At 42.6% G+C, this 21,610-nt stretch overlaps 2 protein-coding genes across 8 annotated transcripts in view; both read left to right on the top strand.

Moving 5' to 3' along the window:
* The window catches only part of TBX20 (T-box transcription factor 20), a 48,012-nt gene extending 34,660 nt beyond the window's left edge, over positions 1-13,352 (top strand). Inside the window, exons 8-9 of one of the 3 annotated variants that reach the window (XM_070424776.1) lie at positions 702-1,086; positions 13,271-13,352. In XM_070424776.1, the coding sequence (XP_070280877.1) occupies positions 702-1,042 (341 nt within the window). In that variant the 3' untranslated portion in view covers positions 1,043-1,086; positions 13,271-13,352. Of the gene's footprint in view, positions 1-701; positions 1,107-1,462; positions 5,972-13,270 lie in introns of those variants that run through there. The other 2 variants (XM_070424777.1, XM_070424775.1) reach the window with 2 other exon arrangements.
* A 191-nt stretch (positions 13,353-13,543) lies between these two features.
* DPY19L2 (dpy-19 like 2) overlaps positions 13,544-21,610 on the top strand; it is a 45,765-nt gene continuing 37,698 nt past the window's right edge. The window contains exons 1-6 of one of the 5 annotated variants that reach the window (XM_070425219.1): positions 13,964-14,033; positions 16,155-16,298; positions 16,484-16,635; positions 16,827-16,851; positions 18,326-18,413; positions 19,430-19,567. In XM_070425219.1, coding sequence (XP_070281320.1) covers positions 16,844-16,851; positions 18,326-18,413; positions 19,430-19,567 — 234 coding nt within the window. In that variant the 5' untranslated portion in view covers positions 13,964-14,033; positions 16,155-16,298; positions 16,484-16,635; positions 16,827-16,843. Of the gene's footprint in view, positions 14,034-16,154; positions 16,299-16,483; positions 16,636-16,826; positions 16,852-17,741; positions 17,754-18,325; positions 18,414-19,429; positions 19,568-21,610 lie in introns of those variants that run through there. The other 4 variants (XM_070425218.1, XM_070425217.1, XM_070425216.1 and 1 more) reach the window with 4 other exon arrangements.

The raw sequence follows: 21,610 nt of genomic DNA, 5'->3' as shown, positions 1-21,610 counted from the left end.
ACGTGACTAGAAGTTATCTGATGGGAAAATTTAATGTCAACTCTCCTTTAGGCATCTGGATGCTGCGATGTAAGAAAGAGTTACTTTGTAAGTTGTCAAATAGCTAATAAAGAACCGGGGAAGCTGGAAAAAGAAGAAAAGGGAACGCTCATGTGGGTTCTCTCAAAGGCTCTGGAAGCCCCCGTAGCTCTGGGAGTCGCCCCTGCCCCGCCCTCCTTACAGGGAGGCCTCCGAGGCTCCGACAGGTGTCAGCTACCTGCAGCTGCTTCGAAGGGAATCAGTCCACGCCCTTCAGGTAGAAGCTGATGTTTTGGCCGCTCTGGGAGTATGCAGGCCGTCTGAGGAGTTGTCTTTTTCTGTTTAGGGAATTCTCTGGTCCATATGTTATAAGTGCTTTTGTTTCTGGAAAGGTAGATGTGCCTCCTGGTTGACATGTTTGTCTTTTTGAATTCTAGATCTGGGACATATTTCTTAAAGTAAGAAATAAGATCCTTACAGTTAAATGATACAGGGTGTCCCAAAAATATATACACATACTTTGAATCATTAGTAAGACAGCGATTATTAAAATGTATTTCATTTTTAAAATTGAGCTATCAGCCCTTACAGCATGTGTACGTTTTTGGGGGGACACCCTGTATAATTCGCGGTTTGCACCTTGACGTCGAGTTTCCAGTCTAACGCGTTGTTCCCCCTTTCAGGGTCAGCCTTTACCACATCCGACAACTTGTCTCTCAGCTCCTGGGTGTCCTCTTCGTCCAGTTTCCCTGGATTTCAGCACCCACAGTCCCTGACTGCTCTGGGCACCAGCACAGCGTCCATAGCAACGCCCATTCCTCACCCCATCCAGGGCTCTCTGCCGCCATACAGCCGCCTGGGGATGCCTCTGACCCCCTCGGCCCTCGCCAGCTCCATGCAGGGGAGCGGCCCCACCTTCCCCTCCTTCCACATGCCCCGGTACCACCACTACTTCCAGCAGGGCCCCTACGCCGCCATCCAGGGACTGCGCCACTCCTCCGCCGTGATGACGCCTTTCGTATGACTCTTCCGAAAGCAGGAGAATCCCAACCCAGAATGTGCCAGTGGGTATGGAACGGAGGACAGGCTGTGGGGGTGGGGGGAGGGAGGGTGGGCGCGAGGGACCTCCAGGAGACACGCGATCTATTGAGGAGAGCTGGACTCCCAGCGAAGCCTGAGGGAATGCACCATGGACCAGGATTCATCTGGAGCTTTAGGGGGCGGGTGGTGGTGGTGGGGCTCTTGGGTTCAAGAAAGAATCAGTGTCAAGGTCTCAGCCAGCCTTGGTTGTGCAGCTGATAGGATATCCATTTCCCCAGACAGTTTAATCACACAAGGCAGATGAATCTGAAAGTGCATTTTCCTAGTGGTTAAAGACGCTGCGTCGATGCAGTCATGTGTAAAATCAAAGTGTGTAGGTTTCCTTTCTGCTTCCCACACACAGGTTAAAAGAACCTTCAGCGAGGCCAGCATCCCGCCAGCATGCAGAACGACAGGGTCCGTGCCTCCCTGTAGGACCTGGGCGCGGAGGGAAGGGTGGCGGCGCTGGAGCGTAGGCATGTGTGGCTTTGCTCTGTGTCGGCTCGCTGGGGAAGGCGCCGCCATCAGCTGACACATCCTGTTGTGTGAACAGTTGGCAGTGACTTTGCACTGTTCTTTTTGTGATAACGAAGGGCCAGGGCCTGGCGGGCGCTCTCTCACCATCTTGTCATCTTGCTTCCTCATCCCTTCCTTGCAAATCCTTGCCATGTAGGTAGGACAACTCTTTTGTACACAGTTTTGAAGCAAGAGGCTCTGTGTGCGACATTGTCAGGCTGAGGGCTTGTTTTTTACTACTGATTTACTCGCTGGGGCGTATTCTCCAGCGGCTCCCGGAGGACACGGAGCCCTGTCCCCTGCAGCGGCAATAAAGAGCCGGTGGCCCTGTTCCGGAAGGCGCTTCTGGGCCACGGGTGCCAAAGGCCCCTTCGTCTGTACTTCAGCTTTGGGAGGCCCTGAGGATGTTAACAGGCACCGGGCCACATTCTCGTGTGGTGGGTGGATCTGCTCTGTGGCTGGGTCAGCTGCCACGGCGGACTGAAGGGATTTGCGAGTGACCATTCTGAGCGCCTGTGTAGCCGCCAGTGTAGGCATCTAAGCTCACACGGAGTTAGCTGTCCGCCTAGCGGATCTGTCCTTTTCCTCACTGCTACACCCAGTGACTCCCTTTCCATGTTTCTAGCCTGTCCTATGAAATGACATGTTGCTCAATGACTCCCTGACTGAAACATTGGTTCTGAGTACATCTAAACTCGTATCCACTTTATTTCCAGCCCTCCTGTCTCCTTATCCCTCCTCTGATGAGGTATAGTAACTCATTGTATTTTAGTTCTATATAATCTCTCTACTACTTTGAGGCAACATAGATCCAAATAGTATTTACGGTCAGGGTAGTACAGTTGGTATTTTGCAACAGTTTGTGACCCTAATAGCAGGCATTTAATGAGGTTCATAGACCATCAGCTTTAGATACAATGCAGTTAAGCTGCAGGACACACCCGGTCTCCTTCACCAAGCTCCCCCAAACTCCATTTTAATTGAATTTAAATTTTCCCCGTAATCATTTTACTCGGTCTGACTGCAAAAGTACTGAGTCTGTTCGAAGAGATGGGAACTGTTGCTGCGGAGAGCAGAGGTGTATTTCAGAGCAAATGCAATGCACTTATCGCATCCGACGCCCCTGGGATTTGATTGGGTTGTTTTCACGTTAGGCTTCGCCACATCAGATACTTTTCTCGGGCACTTGCGGCTTATGAAACAAGGCAAGATGGCACAGCCTGTGTCTGGGATGCTGTCGCTGGACTTTGCAACGGCCGTTCTCTGCTGTCGCCTGAATTTACAGATAGAGAAGCATGGGCCGAGGCTGCCCAACATCTGGGTCCTGTGGCCGACACCGTAGGCCGATTTATAGCTTCTGGCATGTTATGCTATAGTAGACACAGGTAGTTTTTTTTTTGTTTGTAAGCACAGCACAGTGTGCGTTTCCTTTAAAAAGCAGTTACGAGTCATGTTTAAATCGCCGTAGAGCTTAGGATAGGGATTTGATGTTTAATTGTTGGCCTGTTGCCAGTGGCTCCTTTCAAGACAGTGGCTGCTTCAAGCAGCAACAACAGAAATAGATGCTATTTTACATGATGCGACTCAAGACCCTGGTAAATTACTGGTCTACTAGAGTGAATCGTACCTGAACTTTCCCTTCAGTGAGACAAAAGGACCATTTTAATACAATTTTGATATTTTTCCCAATCGGTGTGTCTCAGAGGAGGGTGTGTGTTTTTGTTAAATATGGGTTTACCCCAGTATTTCCTGACTTCATAACTTTACTTTGTAATCAAGCAATAAGACTTAACAATAAGCAGCGTGCTTAGAGAGAAGACCAAGACAGCAAGGCGTGCTATTGGAAAGTCACGTCTGGAATTTTAAGTGGGATGTCTTAGTATTTGGTTTTGTTTGAACCAGGAAAAAAAAAGCACAAGGACATGGCGCTCCACCCGTCAGTCACTGTCGCCATGGGAACCAAGGGTAGGAGTTTACCCCATCCGAGTCCTGTGAGCTTTTCAGGTTGTTGATCCTTACTTAACTCCTTGGGTATTCAAGATTTAAAACCGTTAAGGGTGTCTTACCAAAAGTAATGACAAGAACTAGACAGCGGAATGCCAACTGAATAAGAAAGAGCATGAGATATTTGGCGTGACTTCACGGTTTCCCCTCAGGTATCGAAAGTATGGCTAATGTGCAGAGCTGCTAGAAAGAGGCCCAGCCACAACTGCTGTATCGAGCCCAAAGAAATGAATTCATAGCTTTGTGGGGCCTGCATCTGTGATTTGTTTTAAAAGCATTTATCAATAATCCTAAGTTCTGTTATTTATCCTATAGAGTAAATCCTCCCCCTCCTCTGCCCACACTCAGCAGTATAAAGACAAAGACGTTCAGTTGTGTCTAACACGTCCCAAATTATTGGCTACGAGGTCTGCAGTAATGAATTTGTATTGCATTGCTGGTCCTTCTGAGTTTCCAGCAATGGTACGTTGTCCTGAAGGTGGACCACCGTTCCTGGTGGGTGGGCACACAGGAGGAGCGATACAAAGCTTCCTGATGACTCATCATCTGGCAAAACCCCGCTGTAGGGCTCTGATATGGGAGTCACACTGATTTGAGGGGCATCCCAGGGTCTCCCCTCCCCCACGCTTACCCACATCTCTATCGTTGCACAACATCCCAACCCCTCCCCCAAAAGAAAAAGGAAATCCTGTAAAAGCCCAAGAAATGAGTATTCTTAGGTAAAGCATCCTCACCCCATCCTGCCGCTGAGTTTTTCAGAAAGTTGTGAGGGTGGTTATCCCTGAAGTTCTCACTCGCCTTCCAGGCTGTCCTGCTTGTATTTAAGCTGAATTATATGGAGAAAATAGGGCTCCAATATAGTGGGTGGAGTGCCCTCACCACCCCATTAGTGAGGCAGTCAAGCTCCGCCGTGACTCGGTAACTCAAGTTCAAAACTTCGGCTGTGCAATGTGCAGGGTCACATGTAAGAAAAACATTCTTTTTACCCAGTCTTCCATTCACTAGGTAAGGAAAACCGTTTTCATTATTAAACATGTATGCACTTGATAATTATCACCAGATAATTTTTAAAAATATATTTTTTAAAATATATTTTTATTGATTTCAGAGAGGAAGGGAGAGGGATAGAGAAATAGAAACATCAGTGATGGAGAGTCATTAGTGATGGAGAGTCATTGAGTCATCTCCCGCCTGCCCCCCTACTAGGGATCAAGCCCACAGCCTGGGGATGTGCCCTCGACTGGAATCGAACCCGGGACCCTTCAGTCCACAGGCCGACGCTCTGTCCACTGAGCCAAACTAGCTAGGGCTATACCCTATATCTAGATGGCCTAGACCAGCGGTTCTCAACCTGTGGGTCGCGACCCCTTTGGGGATCGAACGACCCTTTCACAGGGGTCGCCTAAGACCATCAGAAAACACATATATAATTACATATTGTTTTTGTGATGAATCACTATGCTTTAATTATGTTCAATTTGTAACAATGAAATTGGGGGTCACCACAACATGAGGAACTGTGTTAAAGGGTCGCGGCATTCGGAAGGTTGAGAACCACTGGCCTAGACAGACAGAAAGCCCTGCACAGAATTTAGTGGTTCCTCTGGAGAATCCCACTGGGGTGGATGCTGGATTTTACACATTTCTACGTGATTTCAGAATGCAAGGATTTTATGTAAACAGGCAAAGGGAAGGTTACCAACTCACTTTGGAAAATCCAGATGCTTTCTTCACTACTGTTCATTCCACGCCAGCTATAAAACAGTCCAACGCTTACCTTTCTTCAGCATGCTTATATATGCGAAGGTTCACTGGCAAATGTTTGCTAGGCAGAGATTCCCAAAGTATCTTCGGGCCCTTCTTTCTCTGCCCATGCCTTAAATAATTCCACTCCCCTCACCCCCGACAATACGAAAATAAAAACATTTTGGTGAAATGCTACATCTGGACAAAAAATACAGTTTGTTGTATTTTACTTCTGGTACATGATAATAGTGTATTTAGTTGTTTGTTTGTTTTTTTTTCTTAGTTTCAGAACCCTAAAAGAAAGTCTTTGATTTCCTAAAGGAAAAAAAAAAATGCATTAGCCTTTTTAGGAAAGCTATCACCGGCCTATTGTTTGCTGTGCTCATTTGCTTCATGAATTGCGTGAGAGCAGTCACTATAATGAAGTGTGTGCGTGGGGGCTGGGGGGCGGGCATGGGAAATGTTTTATGAAAAAAAGAAGTTATAAGCCTAATACTATGAAGTAACATCTAACAAAGTTCTTTTTAAGTGCAATATATTTATTTCTGCTAGAAATGTATTATCAACATTATGTAATATTTGAAGCATTACATGTTATTTGTAAACAGCTTAAAATTATATATTACCCAAAGTTGTACAGAAGTACACTGTGTGCATATGAATTTCTTTCGTTAAAAATGGTGTGGTTTTGATACATATACACACATTTACACCTCTCACTGTCCGACACACTTTGCTCGGTGACTTTGGGTACCTGTTCCCACACCAGAAAGAAAAGAGGAAGATTTGGTAAGGTCGCAGGTCATGACTGTCCACTCCCAGGCAGACAGCCCACGGGACTACTACACAGGGTTTGGGTTTTGCCTTTGAAAACCCCACAAAGAAGACATTGCTCTCAAGTTCCCACTAGTTCCAGATGTCCCACCCTTGATCCCCTTCACTCATCCCTCTCCCCGTGAGCATTCAGAGTGCGGGGACCTGGCCCCTCTGCGCCGAATGATACGGAGACGCCACAGAGCTTAAAGGACGCCTGCCTCTCATTCCAGCCCTGAGCTCCTGGATGTGATGTAATGACATTACACAGCGGGCTGACACCAAATAAGATTAGCCAAACTCAGCCCTAATCCTTCTTCCACATGACAGTCCTTCAGAAGCTAACGTTATCACGCCTCCTGCTCTTGCAGAAGTCTAATCTGTTACCCGGCATTTTCTGCGTGTGCCAAACACCAACCTTGTAACAATCTTTTATTTGGAATAATTCTTAGCTTACAGATAAGGTGCATGAATAGTATAAAGAAACCCTGTACTTTACTTAAATTGGCCAATTATTAACGTTTTGACTCATTTCTTTTAGCATTTGCACTCATAGTAGTGCACATGCGCATATGCGTGCACGCGCACATACACACACACATGCAATATATACAAACTAGAGGCCCCGTACACAAAATTCGTGCACAGGTAGGGTCCCTAGTGGCTGCCGGCTGCCAGCCGGGGCCTCCCTTTGTTCCACGCCGCCCCCTGGTGGTCAGCGCACGTTATAGCGAGTGATCGAACTCCTGATCAGTTGAACTCCCGAGGGGACACTTTGCATATATATTGATTATATATATATAGATTTTATATATATAGATTGTTTTTCTGAATCATTTGGGAGTAAATATCACATATCATGCCCTATCATCCCTAAGTAATTCAAAGTGTAGTTCCTAAAACCAAGAAGATCCCATGAAGCACCCCAGTAGAGTTAGCAACCTCAGGACATTTAGCAGTGGAACAATGCTGAGATCTGCTGTCTGTACTCCAGTTATGTCCAGTGACCCAGTGATGTCCTCTGTGGCATATCTTTTCCTTCAGGACAGATCCAGTGCAGGGTCACATACTGCATTTTTAAATGTTTTTTTAGTTTCTTTTAAGCTGATACAGTTCCTCAGCCTCTGTCTTTCATGGCAAAATAATAATAATAATAATAATAATAATAATAATCCCTGTTGTCAGTGGTTTATAAGAGATTCCTTTTAGTTGGGGATCTGTATTAGAAACAGAGATCTGGGTGCCAGATGTGCCCAGTGGGGTGTGTTTGCTTCTTTTAGCGGACAGGAATCCGCTGTGGGGGGTGTGCAGGAGGCAGCTGATCAATGTTCTCTCTCATCATTGATGTTTCTATCTCTCTCTCTCCCTCTCCCTTCCTCTCTGAAATCAACAACAACAAATATATATATATATATATATATATGTATATATATATGTGTGTGTGTGTGTGTGTATAATATATATATATTATATCCAGAATATCCAATACAATATTGAAGAAGAACAAAGGTAGAGAACTGACAGTACCCAATTTCAAAACTTACCAAAAAGCTACAGTAATAAAGATGGTATGCTCTTGGTGAAACAATAGAGAAGATCAACGAAACAGAATAGAGAGCCCAGAAAATGCAACCACATGAATATAGTCAACCGATCTCTGAACAGATGGTTCACCAAAGAAGATAAACAGATCACAAATGAACATGAAAAGATGCTCAACATCACATGTCATTTGGGAAATGCAAATGAAAACAACAATGAGATAGCACTACACAACTGTGAGAATGTGGAATTAGATAGTGGTGACAGTTGCACAACCTTGTGAACATATTAAAGTCAGTGAATCCTACACTTAAAAGAATGCATGCTATGGTATGTGAACTATATCTCACTAGAGCTGTTACTTTAAAATGCAAAATAAAAAAGATAGCCAGCAAATCTTTTCTTTTCATTCTTTAGGGCCCAACTTGTCAACTTTGAGAACTTCCAGGGAAGTAAAACCTTGTGTATTTGTGAGTTAAGAGTGAGTGGTCTAGAATCTTCTCCCTGCCTCAATTTATTTTATCTGTGAAAAGAAGATAATATTGCCTATTTGAGAGCATTGTGTGGCCGTGGGCTCTCAGTTTATATTAGTCTATTTTTACCCGCCCCCCTTTTTTCCCCCAAGAAGAATTATAGCTGGTTCTTTGGGAAGATAATGTAAATAATTCTCCATCCTGAGTTTTGATATGGTAATAATTTCTACCTTTTATAAAACATTTACTATATTTACACACTTTATGTACATTATCTTGCTTAATTTTTGCAACAAATCTGTGAGGTAGGAGCCATTATTACTCCCATTTGAAGTATGAGAAAACAGGCTTAGAGAGATTAAGTGACCTTCAGTCAATGGGCAAGCCAGATCCCCAAGTTCTTCCTTTACTCATAACTAAGACACTGCACTAACCCCTCACACAAATAGCTGTAAAATATAAGAATTAAACAACAACACCATTTAGCTTGCCTTTTCTGAACCCAAGGTACACGGCCTTAACTAAGAAACACAAATATTGTATAACTCAGCACCTTTTCTCCTAACTGACTGTAAATCATCACTGGTAAGTGTCTCAAGAAGTGTTCGAACAGACTGCAGGCCAGAAGGGAATTTTGAAGTCCTACCTTCCTCTTTTGTGGGTGGGTCATAGCCACGCGGAAGCAGGACTCTGCTGCCCACAGGACAGTCAGCTGGGCTTGATGTAAGTGCCTACTACTTACTTAGGCACAGGGCCTAGTTGCCATGTAGCCTCTGAGAAGATGGACATTATTAGGAAATAGGAACAATGGAGCCCACTGCCCTTAGAGACTGGACAGCGAGCGAAGTCAGGGAGGAGCCAGAGGAAGAGACCAGGCGTGCCGTGGGAGCCAGGTTGGGGCTGGGCTGAACAGGTGAGAGAGAGAGGAGATGGGGAGGCTGTGCTCATCGGGGTTGGGGGTGAGAGGTGCCGCAACTGGAGGACAGGATGGGGGACACACTGTGGGGTGAACTGCAGAGAGTCAGACCCTCAGGCTGGAATCAGAACACAGAGCTGGAGAGAAGGGAAGCCCTGGGAAGAAGAGAATTTGGTACAGGGCACTGTATGACTCAACAGGTACGTCTTTCCAGCTACCCAAATATATGTCCACATTCTAACTAGAATCGAATGAGGCCGTGTAGTCCAAAGTCTTTATTTCATAGTTGAGGACATCAGAGGTAGAGAAATCAACAACCCAAAACATACTGGGCCCGATCCGGCAATATTTCTAGACCACTATGTCATAAAGTTAAATCTTAAATCAATCTAAAGTATCATGTAATATAAAACATAGCATCCAGATGCCCTATGTATCTTTGCCGTGTTCGCTGTTTTGCACTTAATCTGCCCATATATATTTTATAATTTATTCTTTAATATATTCTAAGACTTCTGCCTATTAGGATTGAATGTGGTAATTCTTGTATTAGTCACTTTGGTGGTAAGTAAAAATAATCTCAATATGTTGGAGTCGGTCCATGGAGCTGTCACCAGAGTGTTATATGTACATATGTATGTGGTTGTGTAATGTTGGTTGTCAATTAACGATGTATACTGAGGACCCTTCTGCTGAAGTCAGTGAGCATATACTATGCAATCGGGCTGTCTCCGCATGTAGGGGGTGAAGGAATTCTCCTTCATCCATTAATTCATGAAACATGCCTTTTAATGAAACATGCCTATGTAAAGCTGTCCAAGGAGAAGGAGGTCTAATTTCACCTGACATGGGCCTGGGGAACCAATGCAGCGGTTCTCAACCTGTGGGTCGCGACCCCTTTGGCGGTCAAACGACCCTTTCACAGGGGTCGCCTAAGACCATCCTGCATATCAGATATTTACATTACGATTCATAACAGTAGCAACATTACAGTTATGAAGTAGCAACGCAAATAATTTTATGGTTGGGTCACAAGATGAGGAACTGTATTTAAAGGGCCAGAAGGTTGAGAACCACTGAATCAGAGTATGGATGGCTGAGAGAGCTCCAGTTGTAAAAGGAGAATAGGCCCCTTGTAGACACAGGAAGTAGGCCGGAACCCCCAGAAATTCCAACTTATTACAGATGCCTTTTCTCCTTTGGACATCTGCATGACATGGCAGTGGTATGCAAAGCAGCGCACACAGATGTATGTACATTCAAGCTGTCTGCTTCGTGGTGGTTTTCCATTTTCTCCTATGAAGAAGGCCTGCCTCCACCCAGGATTTAAGCATGCCATACAAAGTAATTCAATGGCTGTGAAGTTACTGTTTAAAAGTGAATCAATCAAGATATGTAAAGGTTTTAGTCTAAAACAGTTGTTTTATAATATACTAGAGGCCTGGTGCACGAATTCGTGCACTAGTGGGGTCCCTCGGCCAGGCCTGCGGGATCAGGCTGAAACCAGCTCTCCAACATCCCCTGAGGGGTCCTGTATTTCGAGAGGGCACAGGCCAGGCTGAGGAACCCCACGGGTGCACGATAGGGGCTGGGGAGGGATGCGGGAGGTTGGCCAGCTGAGGAGGGACTGCAGGAGGGCTCCAGGGTGTGTCCTGCTCATCTCACTCAGTCCTGATCTGCCAGATCCCAGCAGCAAGCTAACCTACCGGTCAGAGCGTCTGCCCCCTGGTGGTCAGTGCACATCATAGCAAGTGGTTGAGTGGCCTTAGCATATATCATTAGCACATTATGCTTTGATTGGTTGAAGGGATGACCGGATGACTGGACACTTAGCATATCAGGCTTTTATTATATAGGATACATGTGCAAAGACATTTTTTTCAGCAGATGTAACTGAAGAAAAATTTGAAAAAATCTTTTAACATGTATATAGTACATGTTAAATTAGAAAATAAATAGCCACCAAAAAGCACATACCTATGGTCATCCTATTTTGGGGAGACAAAAATAGAGATACATAATGAAGCAAAAACGTTTCTTTCATCTTTGTGAATTTATTGGAAGACTTGCAAAAATATAAGATGCAAAAATGTAAAATATAAATCCCATTTGATTTACCTTATTTTATTTAAAAAAATTTTTTTATTGATTTTAGAGAGAGATAGAAATATCAATGATGAGAAAGAATCATTGATTGGTCGCCTCCTGCATGCCCCACACTGGGGATTGAGCTTGCAACCAGGACATGTGCCCTGATTGAGAATCAAACCATGACCTCCTGGTTGACCTTCAACCACGGGGCCCCACTGGCTGGGCTGGTTTACCTTTTTAAAACTTCTTAATTGAAATAAATAAAATTAGAAAATCAAATTGCTCTGAAAGAATCTTGTGGTTCAATTATAGCTGACATAATTATGAGATTCTAAGAATTTTGTTAACATCTTTGGGACTAATGATGACAGACTAGAGATAAACACTTGGATGGCAATTCCAACTCCTTGCACTATAAAAGAGAAAAAAGTACTTGAACGTAAAAGAAACTGTGAAACAGCACAATTACAAACCCATCTTTTGTGCAGAAAGTATCAAGTAAAGTGAAATTAGTATTTTAAATTATCAAATTTCAGGTGGGAAATTTTAAATTTTCAAAATGATGTTCTTTGAACTACCTCTATCTTTCCCATTCCATATAACCATGCTAGACAGAGACATAACTGAGCGATCCACTTAAATTTATATCTATGTATTTGCGTAAAGTAACATTTAAATTTGATTAAAATTATCTGAATCAATTAAAGCAAAGTCATTACTATATTAAATGCAAAACCAAACATTGGCCATGATGAATGTCTTAATTATTTTGAAAAATGAAATATGCAATGTAATTATTTTTATCAGAGTTATATTTGGAATTTTCCTAGATTTCATATTTAGTGAACTGATTTATTACAAGAACAGTGATATTTCTTTTTAAAAATAAAAGTTAAAACTACCTAAAATGTTAAATTCTGATTTACAAGTCGTTATTGCCACCTGCTGGTTATACAGTTTCATTGCATTCTTTTGCAAAAATTACCCATCAGGTTCACTGAAAGACAAAAGGGAAAACGAAAACGGAGGTGAGGCTTAGATATAGATGACTACATTCAAAATCTATAATTGAAGGAAATAAATGATTTGCTAAATCATGAGATCACTTCATTTCAAAGAGAATAAGATACGGTGAGAATATATTGTATTAAATCAAATAATAGTGTATTATTTTAATTGTCAGTTCACCACAGCATACTACTTTAAGTTATTGTCATGAACAACTATGTAGTTAAATATGACTGAAACAACTGCTCAAAGTTAGTAGGTCAAAATAAGTGACTAATGGTAGAGAAGTCATGAAATGATGAAAACCTATCATGATGCTAGTCAACTGAATAAAATTCAGTGCCCCCTTTCTCTTCCCCTAACGAAATCCATTCTCCACTGAGTAAGAGGATGCCTAGTTATTTAGGCAACTGTTTGCCAGTTTCCTGAGTTAACTAGTGAACCTAGAACTTGTATTACTGTTTAATAATAAAACTAAGATATAACTTAATGATAAAGAATCCAGGTAAGCAAAAAATTAAAACTAATACTCATCATTTTATCCTGAATATGATCAATCTAGAGCAAGATATAAAACTTTTTTTTATTAAGCATGTACTAAGCTTTTTATTATTATTAAGCACATACTAAGCTTTAGGTGCTTCAGCGTTTTTTTCAGAGGAGGAAATAAATAGTAGAGTGGCTAAGCTATTCGCTTTCGCACACTGCTAATTTTCCATAGACGAGTCCTTTATGCAAAAGGCCTGGACTGGAGCCTAGCATATGGTTAATTCTCCGTGTTCGCCATGTATCTGAATCATATACACATCTCCTGCTTCTTTTCCCTTTAACACTAAATGAGTATTTTCCTATATCATTATTCGTTCAAAATGACTTCAGTCAATTTGGTAATGAATGCTGCACTGTCCGAGTGTTCTATCATTTATTTGATGTTGAGGTTATTTCTAATTTTTAACTTGATAGAAATGACAGCACAATAAACATTCTTATAAAAATGTTTTAATGATAAAAATGACCATATTTGTACTTTCACGGGCGGTAAGAATATGCTTTATTTTCTTAGGACACCGAGGAATCCAAAGAATTGGAAACTCCAGGCAACGAGCAAAGAAGTTGATTAAAAAGGGAAACTTAGTTAATAGAGGCTGTGCATGTGGGGGCGTTGCCCCTGGGGGGTCTGCGCGTGGGGCGGTGCGCGTGGGGGCGGTGCGCGTGGGAGGCTGCGCGTGGGAGGCTGCGCACGTGGGAGGCTGCGCGTGGGAGGCTGCGCACGTGGGGCGGTGCACGTGGGAGGCTGCACGTGGGGCGGTGCACGTGGGAGGCTGCGCACGTGGAAGGCGCCCAAGGGGCGCGGGCCGCCTGGACCTCACGCCCCGCTCCAGGGTCTCAACGGCGGCGGGCCGAGTCGTTGAGGCCGTGCGCGCCGGGGAGACGCAGCCCGTGGAACAGGGACTATGAGAAAATGCCGAGGCAGAGGAGGAAGAAACCCGAAGCGGCGGCCTCGAAGGCGCGGCCGGGCTCTCCCCGCTCCACGCGGGCCAGGCGGCGGGGCCGGGCCGCCGGAGCCGGGGAGCCGGAGGCGGAGGCGGACCAGCCGGGGCCGCGCCGGCCCGTAAGCGGCGGCCCCCTGCCCGGGAGCGCCCGGCCGCACTCCCCGCGGAGGAGCCGCAAGCCGAGGGCGCAGAACGGGGTGCGGGTGGAGGTCCTCTCCCAGAGCTTCCTGCGGCGGCGCTTCCAGGGGCTGGGCTACCTCCTGGAGCAGCTGCGCGACAAGGTGCACCTGCTGCGGCGGCGCCAGCTCTCCGTGCGGACCACCGTGGGCCTAGGTGAGCGCCTGCTGGGAGCCTCGGGGTGGGGAGGTTTGGGGGTGCGTCTTGAGGATCGGTTTAACAGGCCAGCCTGGTAGCCATAGTGAATGACAAGGTCCAGGCTCCCGGAAACCGCGGACAAGAGCCCCGCCCCCTTGTTTTCAAGCACTTTTCAGGGTTCGCGGGCACAGTGAACACCCACGAAGTGTTTTAATCAGGGCACCCACTTAGTGGTTGTAAAAATGAGGGGTTCGCTCTTGAGGGGCCAACATGGTAAAGGATGGAGTCAAGGACACCTCGAGAAGCTCCGTGGAGAAGGGAGAGGGGGCCTCTGGGGAGGCGGCAGGGAGTGGAAAAGCGAGGTGCGGAGAAATGTGGTGGTGACCCCGCCGTGGGCATGGGGGGCGTGTGGGGTGCTGGTGCCTCAGGGTCTCGGTCACGTCGATGGCCGGGTCCCGGGGTCCGACCTCCTGCGGTCAGGGGCCTGGCATGATCCGCCTTATCGTGTTCTCAGGCGCGGGCCGTGGGGTAACGGGAGGGAAGGACACCAGCAATGTTGTGCGGACTTTCGGAAAGCTAGACGGATCTCATCGGACATTTTATTTCCTCTTTTCCTTAAATGTAACTTCTAAGAGTTTCACCAGTATATGTAGTTGTCTGGAGAATAAGAAAGAGGATACAAATGTAGTTGAGTAGGACATACAGTCTCTTTGTGTTTTATTTATGGGTTGTTTTTTAATTGATTTTGTGTTTGTTTTTGAGAGAGAGCGAAACCTTGGCTGCCTCTGCCCGCCCCCCTCCAGGGGTTTGAGCTGAAACCTTTTCGTGCCCAGGGCCAGGGTCTGTGTATTTTAAAGCCAATGGAGCCTTATTAGAGGGGCAGCTGTTCCGAGTGGGGAGAGACGGTGCAGGTTCCATTTCAGAGTGGTCCAGAGATGATTCTATTTCAATAAAAAGTGTTAACATATGTAGTGAATACCTACCTTTTCTGTAAAGAGCCAAGGAGTAAATATTTTAAGCGTCTCAGGCCACATACAGTCTCTATTGTCTATTCTTCTTCCTTATTTTTACAACCTTTAAAAATGTAACAACTGGCGGGCGTGTCAGGCCTTGAGCTATGACCTAGGAACCAGGAGGTCACAGTATGGTTCCCAGTCAGGGCATATGCCCTGGTTACAGGCTGGATCCCCAGTAGGGGGCGTGCAGGAGGCAGCCGATCCATGATTCTCTCTCATCATTGATGTTTCTCTCTATCCCTCTCTCTTTGTCTCTAAAAATCAATGAAAATATATTAGAAAGTATTATTTTGTTAAGTGACCATGCTTAGCTAGAGGACAGGAGCAGACAGTGGCTGTAGTTTGCTGGTCATGGTGTAAAACAAGCAAGTCTTCCGAGATGTATAGAGCAGTTGTGAGGAAGAGCCCAGGATGGTTAGGAATATGGAAGAAGACTGAGAAGTGTGATTGGGAGTCTTGAACATTGCGGTGTTTATTATTATTTTTGTTATTATTGTGTTATTGATTTGCACTGATTTTGTTAGCCAAGTTGAGTAATTTTTTTGAATCTTTAAGAGGTTGTTGGTGGTGGTCGGTAAAATGTATTGCCAAGTATATTTTGGGACCACCATGAGACATACCCTTATAAAATCTTGGAGGGGAGACAGGACATCAGGAATAGCTAAGTAAATTCACTCCTCTGTGACAGTAACAAAAAATACTTGGAGCATTATGAGAATCAACTTTTTCAGATCTTTGAAAATTAACCAAAGGTTTACAACACTCTAGAACAGAGGTTCTCAACCTGTGGGTTGCGACCCCTTTGGCGGTCAAATGACCCTTTCACAGGGGTCGCCTAAGACCATCGGAAAACACATAGATAGTTACATATTGTTTTTGTGATTAATCACTATGCTTTAATTATGCTCAATTTGTAACAATGAAATTGGGGGTCACCACAACATGAGGAACTGTATTAAAGGGTCGTGGCATTAGGAAGATTGAGAACCACTGCTCTAGAACGTGTTTGTTCAAGAAAACCTGCTGAAACCCTGTAAGAACAGGGGGATTTGTGGTGGTTTAAGTTGGCCTCCTGCCATCCCTTCTCTCCAGCTCCATGGTACCCTTAAAAATTAATTAACAGAGTGCCAGCCACCGGAGGGGTCACACAGTGTATGGAGCTCCTCAACAAGTCCACCCTCCGGAGGTCACAGTGGTGTCATGGTTTGACTTGCCTGGCAACTCTCTGATCAGCCTCCTTCCTACAATGCTGACCTGGGGACTCCAGGTGAGCCTCCCAGGCCCGGGTCTGGGGAAGGGGCTCTCGGGGGTGCTGCTGAGGAAGCATGTCCTGCCTTTGCCATCTTCTGCTGAGCACCAGGGGAAGTGGGCTAGAGTGGCTCCTGTGGCCCGAGTCACTTCTGGAAGGGTGGGACTGGTCATGTTGTGTATATGTGACTCTTTTGTTAAAAGTTGATGTAAAGAAATAGAGAATAACAATGATAATAAGACAGAAGGATACTGAAAAAAAATCATCAGGAATTTCATCACTCTTTTGCAAATTTTGTGAAGGAGACATGATCTCCCAAGTCTTCCCTTTTGCTCCTCAACTCCCCCCTGCAGAGGTAAGTGCTACTCACAATTTGTTTTATGAGCTTCTGGATGTTTTCCTAACTTATGTAGACAGACTTAGCCACCTTGCTTGTGTGTTCTCGCTAGACATACAGGGAATGCATTTGAAATAGTTGGTTTAAGGGTATAATTATCATAAGAAAGCAACTTTTAATGACTTTTTTATTTCTTTTTATTTTTCCAGGTATCTTTGTGGGAGTTATGCACTGGTAAGATTAGGTTCAGTTTGAAATAAATAAAAGCATTTTAATTAAAAATTGCCATCACTGTTCATATACAATAAGCCATAACTGTTTGGTGTGTGTATAGAACATCATCTGTATGTGTATCTATCAGTTGATACATACAGGTTACTTTTTTTACACTTTGTTTATTTTTAAATCCTCACGCAAGGATATTTTTCCATTGATCTTTTAGAGAGAGTGGAAGAGAGAGAGACATCGATGTGTTTGGTTGCCTCATGCACGAGGGCTTGGGCCAGGGAGGAGCCTGTAACCAAGATATGTACCCTTGATCGGAATGGAACCTGGCAGGCCAACGCTCTACCCACTGAGCAGACCGGCTAGGGCCAGATTACCTTTTTAAAAACTACATATGTGAAGCAGCATTTACAAAATGGGCATGTTAGGGGAATAGTAACTTATGCCTTACAATACTTGTGCTTTACCAAAGGATTCACTCCTGTATTTCTTAAATATCTAGATTTTCTAATGTACTCTGCATGTTTATTTCATCTAAAACCTCCCTTACTTTACAGTAACGGAGTGTGCTAGCTGACATAAGCTTAGATGTTAACTTGTAGTAACACCTGTCAATTGGAAATCGGGTAGAAATGAAGATCAAGACTCTCCATGGTAATACAGAGTTAAATGAGACGTCAGTGCACATGTACCTTATTTTGCACAAGTGACGTTTTTGGTAAAAATTATAGTAGTTTTCCTCCTACATATTTCCATTTTTACCTGAGCTCCGGAATTTCTCCTCTTGGGGCAGTGCTATTCTGGCCGTTTGGTCTGCAGGGAGACTCTGATGTTAGAACTGGGGCTGTGATGGTAAGAACTATTCCTGGCCGTTATTGGTAGCCTGGCACACGCCCCACATGTCGATGAAGGTGAGTGGAGACAGGATTGGTATGTGGAATTTTGCTTTGTTTTCTGTTCATTGGAAAGAGTCTGCTGTGTAAGTGAAGGAAAGCAAAATGGCTCCGTTTATTTTCTGTACTCCTTTTGCTCAGCACACACGCCCCCATCTCCTCTGCCTGCAGCTGTTGCCTTCAGCTGCTCTGATAAAACATCTTGATGTTCTGAGTTCTTTGACACTTGAAAGCTGATTCCTTCCTTACATGGAATTATCCTTATTTATAATAGCTTTAATGTAAAGTAGTTTTATTTAAAATGACATTCCACAGGCTTTTCAACACTTACAGAGGCATTTCCACAAGCTGGTACATTAGAGGCACTTGTGAAATTAACAAACCCAAACTTAACCTCCTTTCTGGTTGAGGGCCTGGAGTTGAGTTTCAGTGGGTGCTGTGCTTAGACTGAGTGCCTGAAGACAGACATGCCAGTAAACAAACTATAAAGTTAAGTCAATGTTTACTGTAAAAATTTATAACTTAGTTATTTTAGGATGTGTCTGAAACATGTTTTTATTATAATATGGTGCTTTTTTCCTTCTTTCTAGGATACATTTATCAATACTTTTTGAAAATGATCGTCATTTTTCTCACCTCTCATCTTTGGAACGGGAAATGACTTTTCGCACTGAAATGGTTAGGTTCTTTTTTTCTAATGAATTAATTTGTAGCTTAATTTATGGACATAATTAGCGGACAGTTATGAGGAACTGAAATGCGTTTTTGGTGAACTGCATTGTTCCTCAAGCTATGACTTAGGGCTGTGGTCGGCAAACTGTGGCTCTCGAGCCACATGCGGTTCTTTGGCCCCTAGGGTGTGGCTCTTCCTAAGCCTTAGGAGTACCCTAATTAAGTTAATAACAATGTACCTACCTATATAGTTTAAGTTTAAAAAATTGGCTCTGAAAAGAAATTTCAATTGTTGTATTGTTGATATTTGGCTCTGTTGACTAATGAGTTTGCCGACCACTGACTTAGGGTTATTACTCAAGTAGAAAGTGCTTCAGGATTCTTTTGCTTACCTCATTTTCTCTCCTCCTTTCCTGTTACGGACTTCTCTTTAAGATAATAAAGGTCAATTATAATAGTTGAGGAAGAGGAGAACAAAGACAACACTTAAGAAGTGATATAGGGCATCAAATGTGATCAGAAAATGCTGGCTGTCGGGTTAGAGTTGGGAGACCCCATGTTTTACTAGTACCTAACTTTTTCTCCCCCCCCTTTTTTTAGCTCTTGACTTCAAGATAATCTCTTTTAAGAGGGAACTTTAAAACCTCTAATATTTTTTTGTTGTTTTGATATACAATCTGTAAATTGTAATACATGGCTTATTACAGTCTTCTGCTATTATCATTTTATTAGCTCTAATGAGGTATAGAAACCTTACCTTTACATCTCTTTACCCTAATCCCTTTATAACATAATCATCTTAAGTATTTTCTCTACATCCATTGAAACCTACAGGACTTATGAAAGAATAGCACATTGGTAACCTAAAAAGTATGCCTTTTGAGCCTAAGAAGGCAGTAGTAGCAAGGAGGAACTAGGAGGCCTGTTATTAACCTTTTCCTACAGAAAAACTGTTCTGAAAGGAGTTATAAAAATAAATATGTTCAAACTTTACTTACATTGACAATTTGTGCCTTTTTAAGGGACTTTATTATTCCTACTTCAAGACCATTATTCAAGCACCTTCATTTTTGGAAGGACTGTGGACAATTATGAATGACAGGCTCACTGAGTATCCCCTTGTAATCAACACAGTGAAACGCTTCCATCTTTATCCAGAGGTGAGTGAAATTTGAGTGATTCTTTTTTATTAGATAAAAATAGTAAGTGAACACGGTGTTTGATAAAGGAGGGGACCTTTAAAGTTTATTGATTGTGTGTGTCCTTATAGTTGAATAAAGTATCAAACCCTCTCTTGGATTTGTTTTAATCTGTACTTCCCTTATTTTTTGTGGAGTTAAGAATATTTTCATGTTTAATAGACATTTGAACTTCTTCTGTCAATTACCTGTGTAAATATTTGTCACCTATTTGATGGCTGTTGTCTTATTTGTGGGCATAATTTACATATTTTATAGCGGAATCCTTAGTAATACATGCTGACATATCTTCCCTCTTTCTGGCTGCTTTCTCTTCACTTAATCAGCTCTGTTGAGGTGTAACTTACATGCAATAGAACACACCATTTTGAGTACACAGTTCTTTTAGTTATACATTTGACAGATGTATAAAACTGTTTAACCAAACCGCCACTGAGTTATAAAACATTGAAAATAATACCAAAAAGTTCCCATGTAACTGTCCTTTTCCATTGAATTGCTTTGGCACATATGTTAAGAATTGAGTGACGTTATTACGTAAGGATCTGTTTCTGGATTCCCTACTCTTCTGTTGTTCTATATGTCCATATTTATGCCAATACCACGCTGCTTTGATGGTTGTAACTTTATGGTAAATCTTAAAACAAGGTAGTTCTCCAACTTTGTTTTTCCGTGTCAAAATTGTGTTTCTGTGTAAATGTTAGAGTCAGTTTATCAGTTTCTCCAAAAATCTTATTGAGATTTTGATTGGGATTGCGTTGGATTTATACATATATTGGAAAGAGTCAGCATCTTAATATTAAACCCTCCAATCTATGATATAGAGTAGATCTCCAATCATTTTTGTCTCAGCGGTATTTTGTATTTTTCAGCCATACAGTCTTCTATAAATACTATTTTCACTGTTGTTAATGGTAATACTTTTATTTTTCCATCTTCTGTTGCTTTTGTATAGAATTTACAGTTGATTTTGAATATCGTCTAGCATCTGTCAATCTCTATCTTTTGATTGGTGTATTTTACCACTTTAATGTAATTAATATGTTTGGGCTTAAGTCTATAATTTTTTGTTTTCTCTTTGTTCTGGATTTTCATTTCCGTTTTCTTTTTCTGTCTTCCTGTGAGCTATTAGTACATTTTTTAGTATTCTGTTTTAATTTAACTATAGTGTTTTAATATTCTTTATATAGATTTCTAGTGGTTGTAGCTATTACATTTTATACATGACTTATTACAGTCTTCTGCTATTATCATGTTACTAGCTCTAATTAAACCTTACCTTTCTTTATATCTCTTTACACCTACCCCTTTATAACATAATCATCTTAACTATTTTCTCTACATCCATTTAAAATTACATCAGATGTTTGCTTTTTAGCCATCATACTTATTTTTTAGAACTCAAAAGGAGAAGAAAAGTATTTTATCTATTTAAAAAAATTGTCTCTTCCTGATAATTTCATTTCTGTTCATAGAATTTTCTTTAGTCATTCTTTTAGGATAGATCTATGACAACATATTTTCTTAGCTTTTCTTAATTTTTTATGTCGAGTTACCTTTAATTCTTGAAGGCTATTTTTGCTGGATATAGGATTCTGTATTGACAGCTTTTCTTTCAGCATTTGACAAATGTGCCACTTTATTCTTGCCCTCCGTGGTTTCTGGTGAGAAATCTACTTGTTGAATTGTTTTTCTTTTTTAAGGCAAGATTTTTTTCTCTTCCGTGTTGCTTTCACTATTTTATCTTTTTTAGTTTTCACAAATGTTCAAAAGTATGATGTTTAAAAATTTTAAAAAGTGTGATACATTTGGTGTGGATTTCTTTGGTTTTATCCTATTTTTGGTTTGCTCAAGTTTGGTTTGCCTCTTTCTCCTTTCCTCTTAGGACTCCATTGACACAAGCATGAGCTCTTTTGCTGTAGTCCAACAGGTCCCTAGAGATTTGTTATGATTTTTTTCAGTCTCTTAGTTGCTCAAATTGAGTAATTTCTAGTGTTCTATTTG

The sequence above is a fragment of the Myotis yumanensis genome, unplaced genomic scaffold (assembly GCF_028538775.1).
Source record: "Myotis yumanensis isolate MYYU_CA2020_CCGP unplaced genomic scaffold, mMyoYum1.0.hap1 SCAF_9, whole genome shotgun sequence".
NCBI lineage: Eukaryota > Metazoa > Chordata > Mammalia > Chiroptera > Vespertilionidae > Myotis > Myotis yumanensis.
The sequence above is the reverse complement of the archived record's forward strand: the minus strand, read 5'-3'. Positions and strand labels throughout refer to the sequence as shown.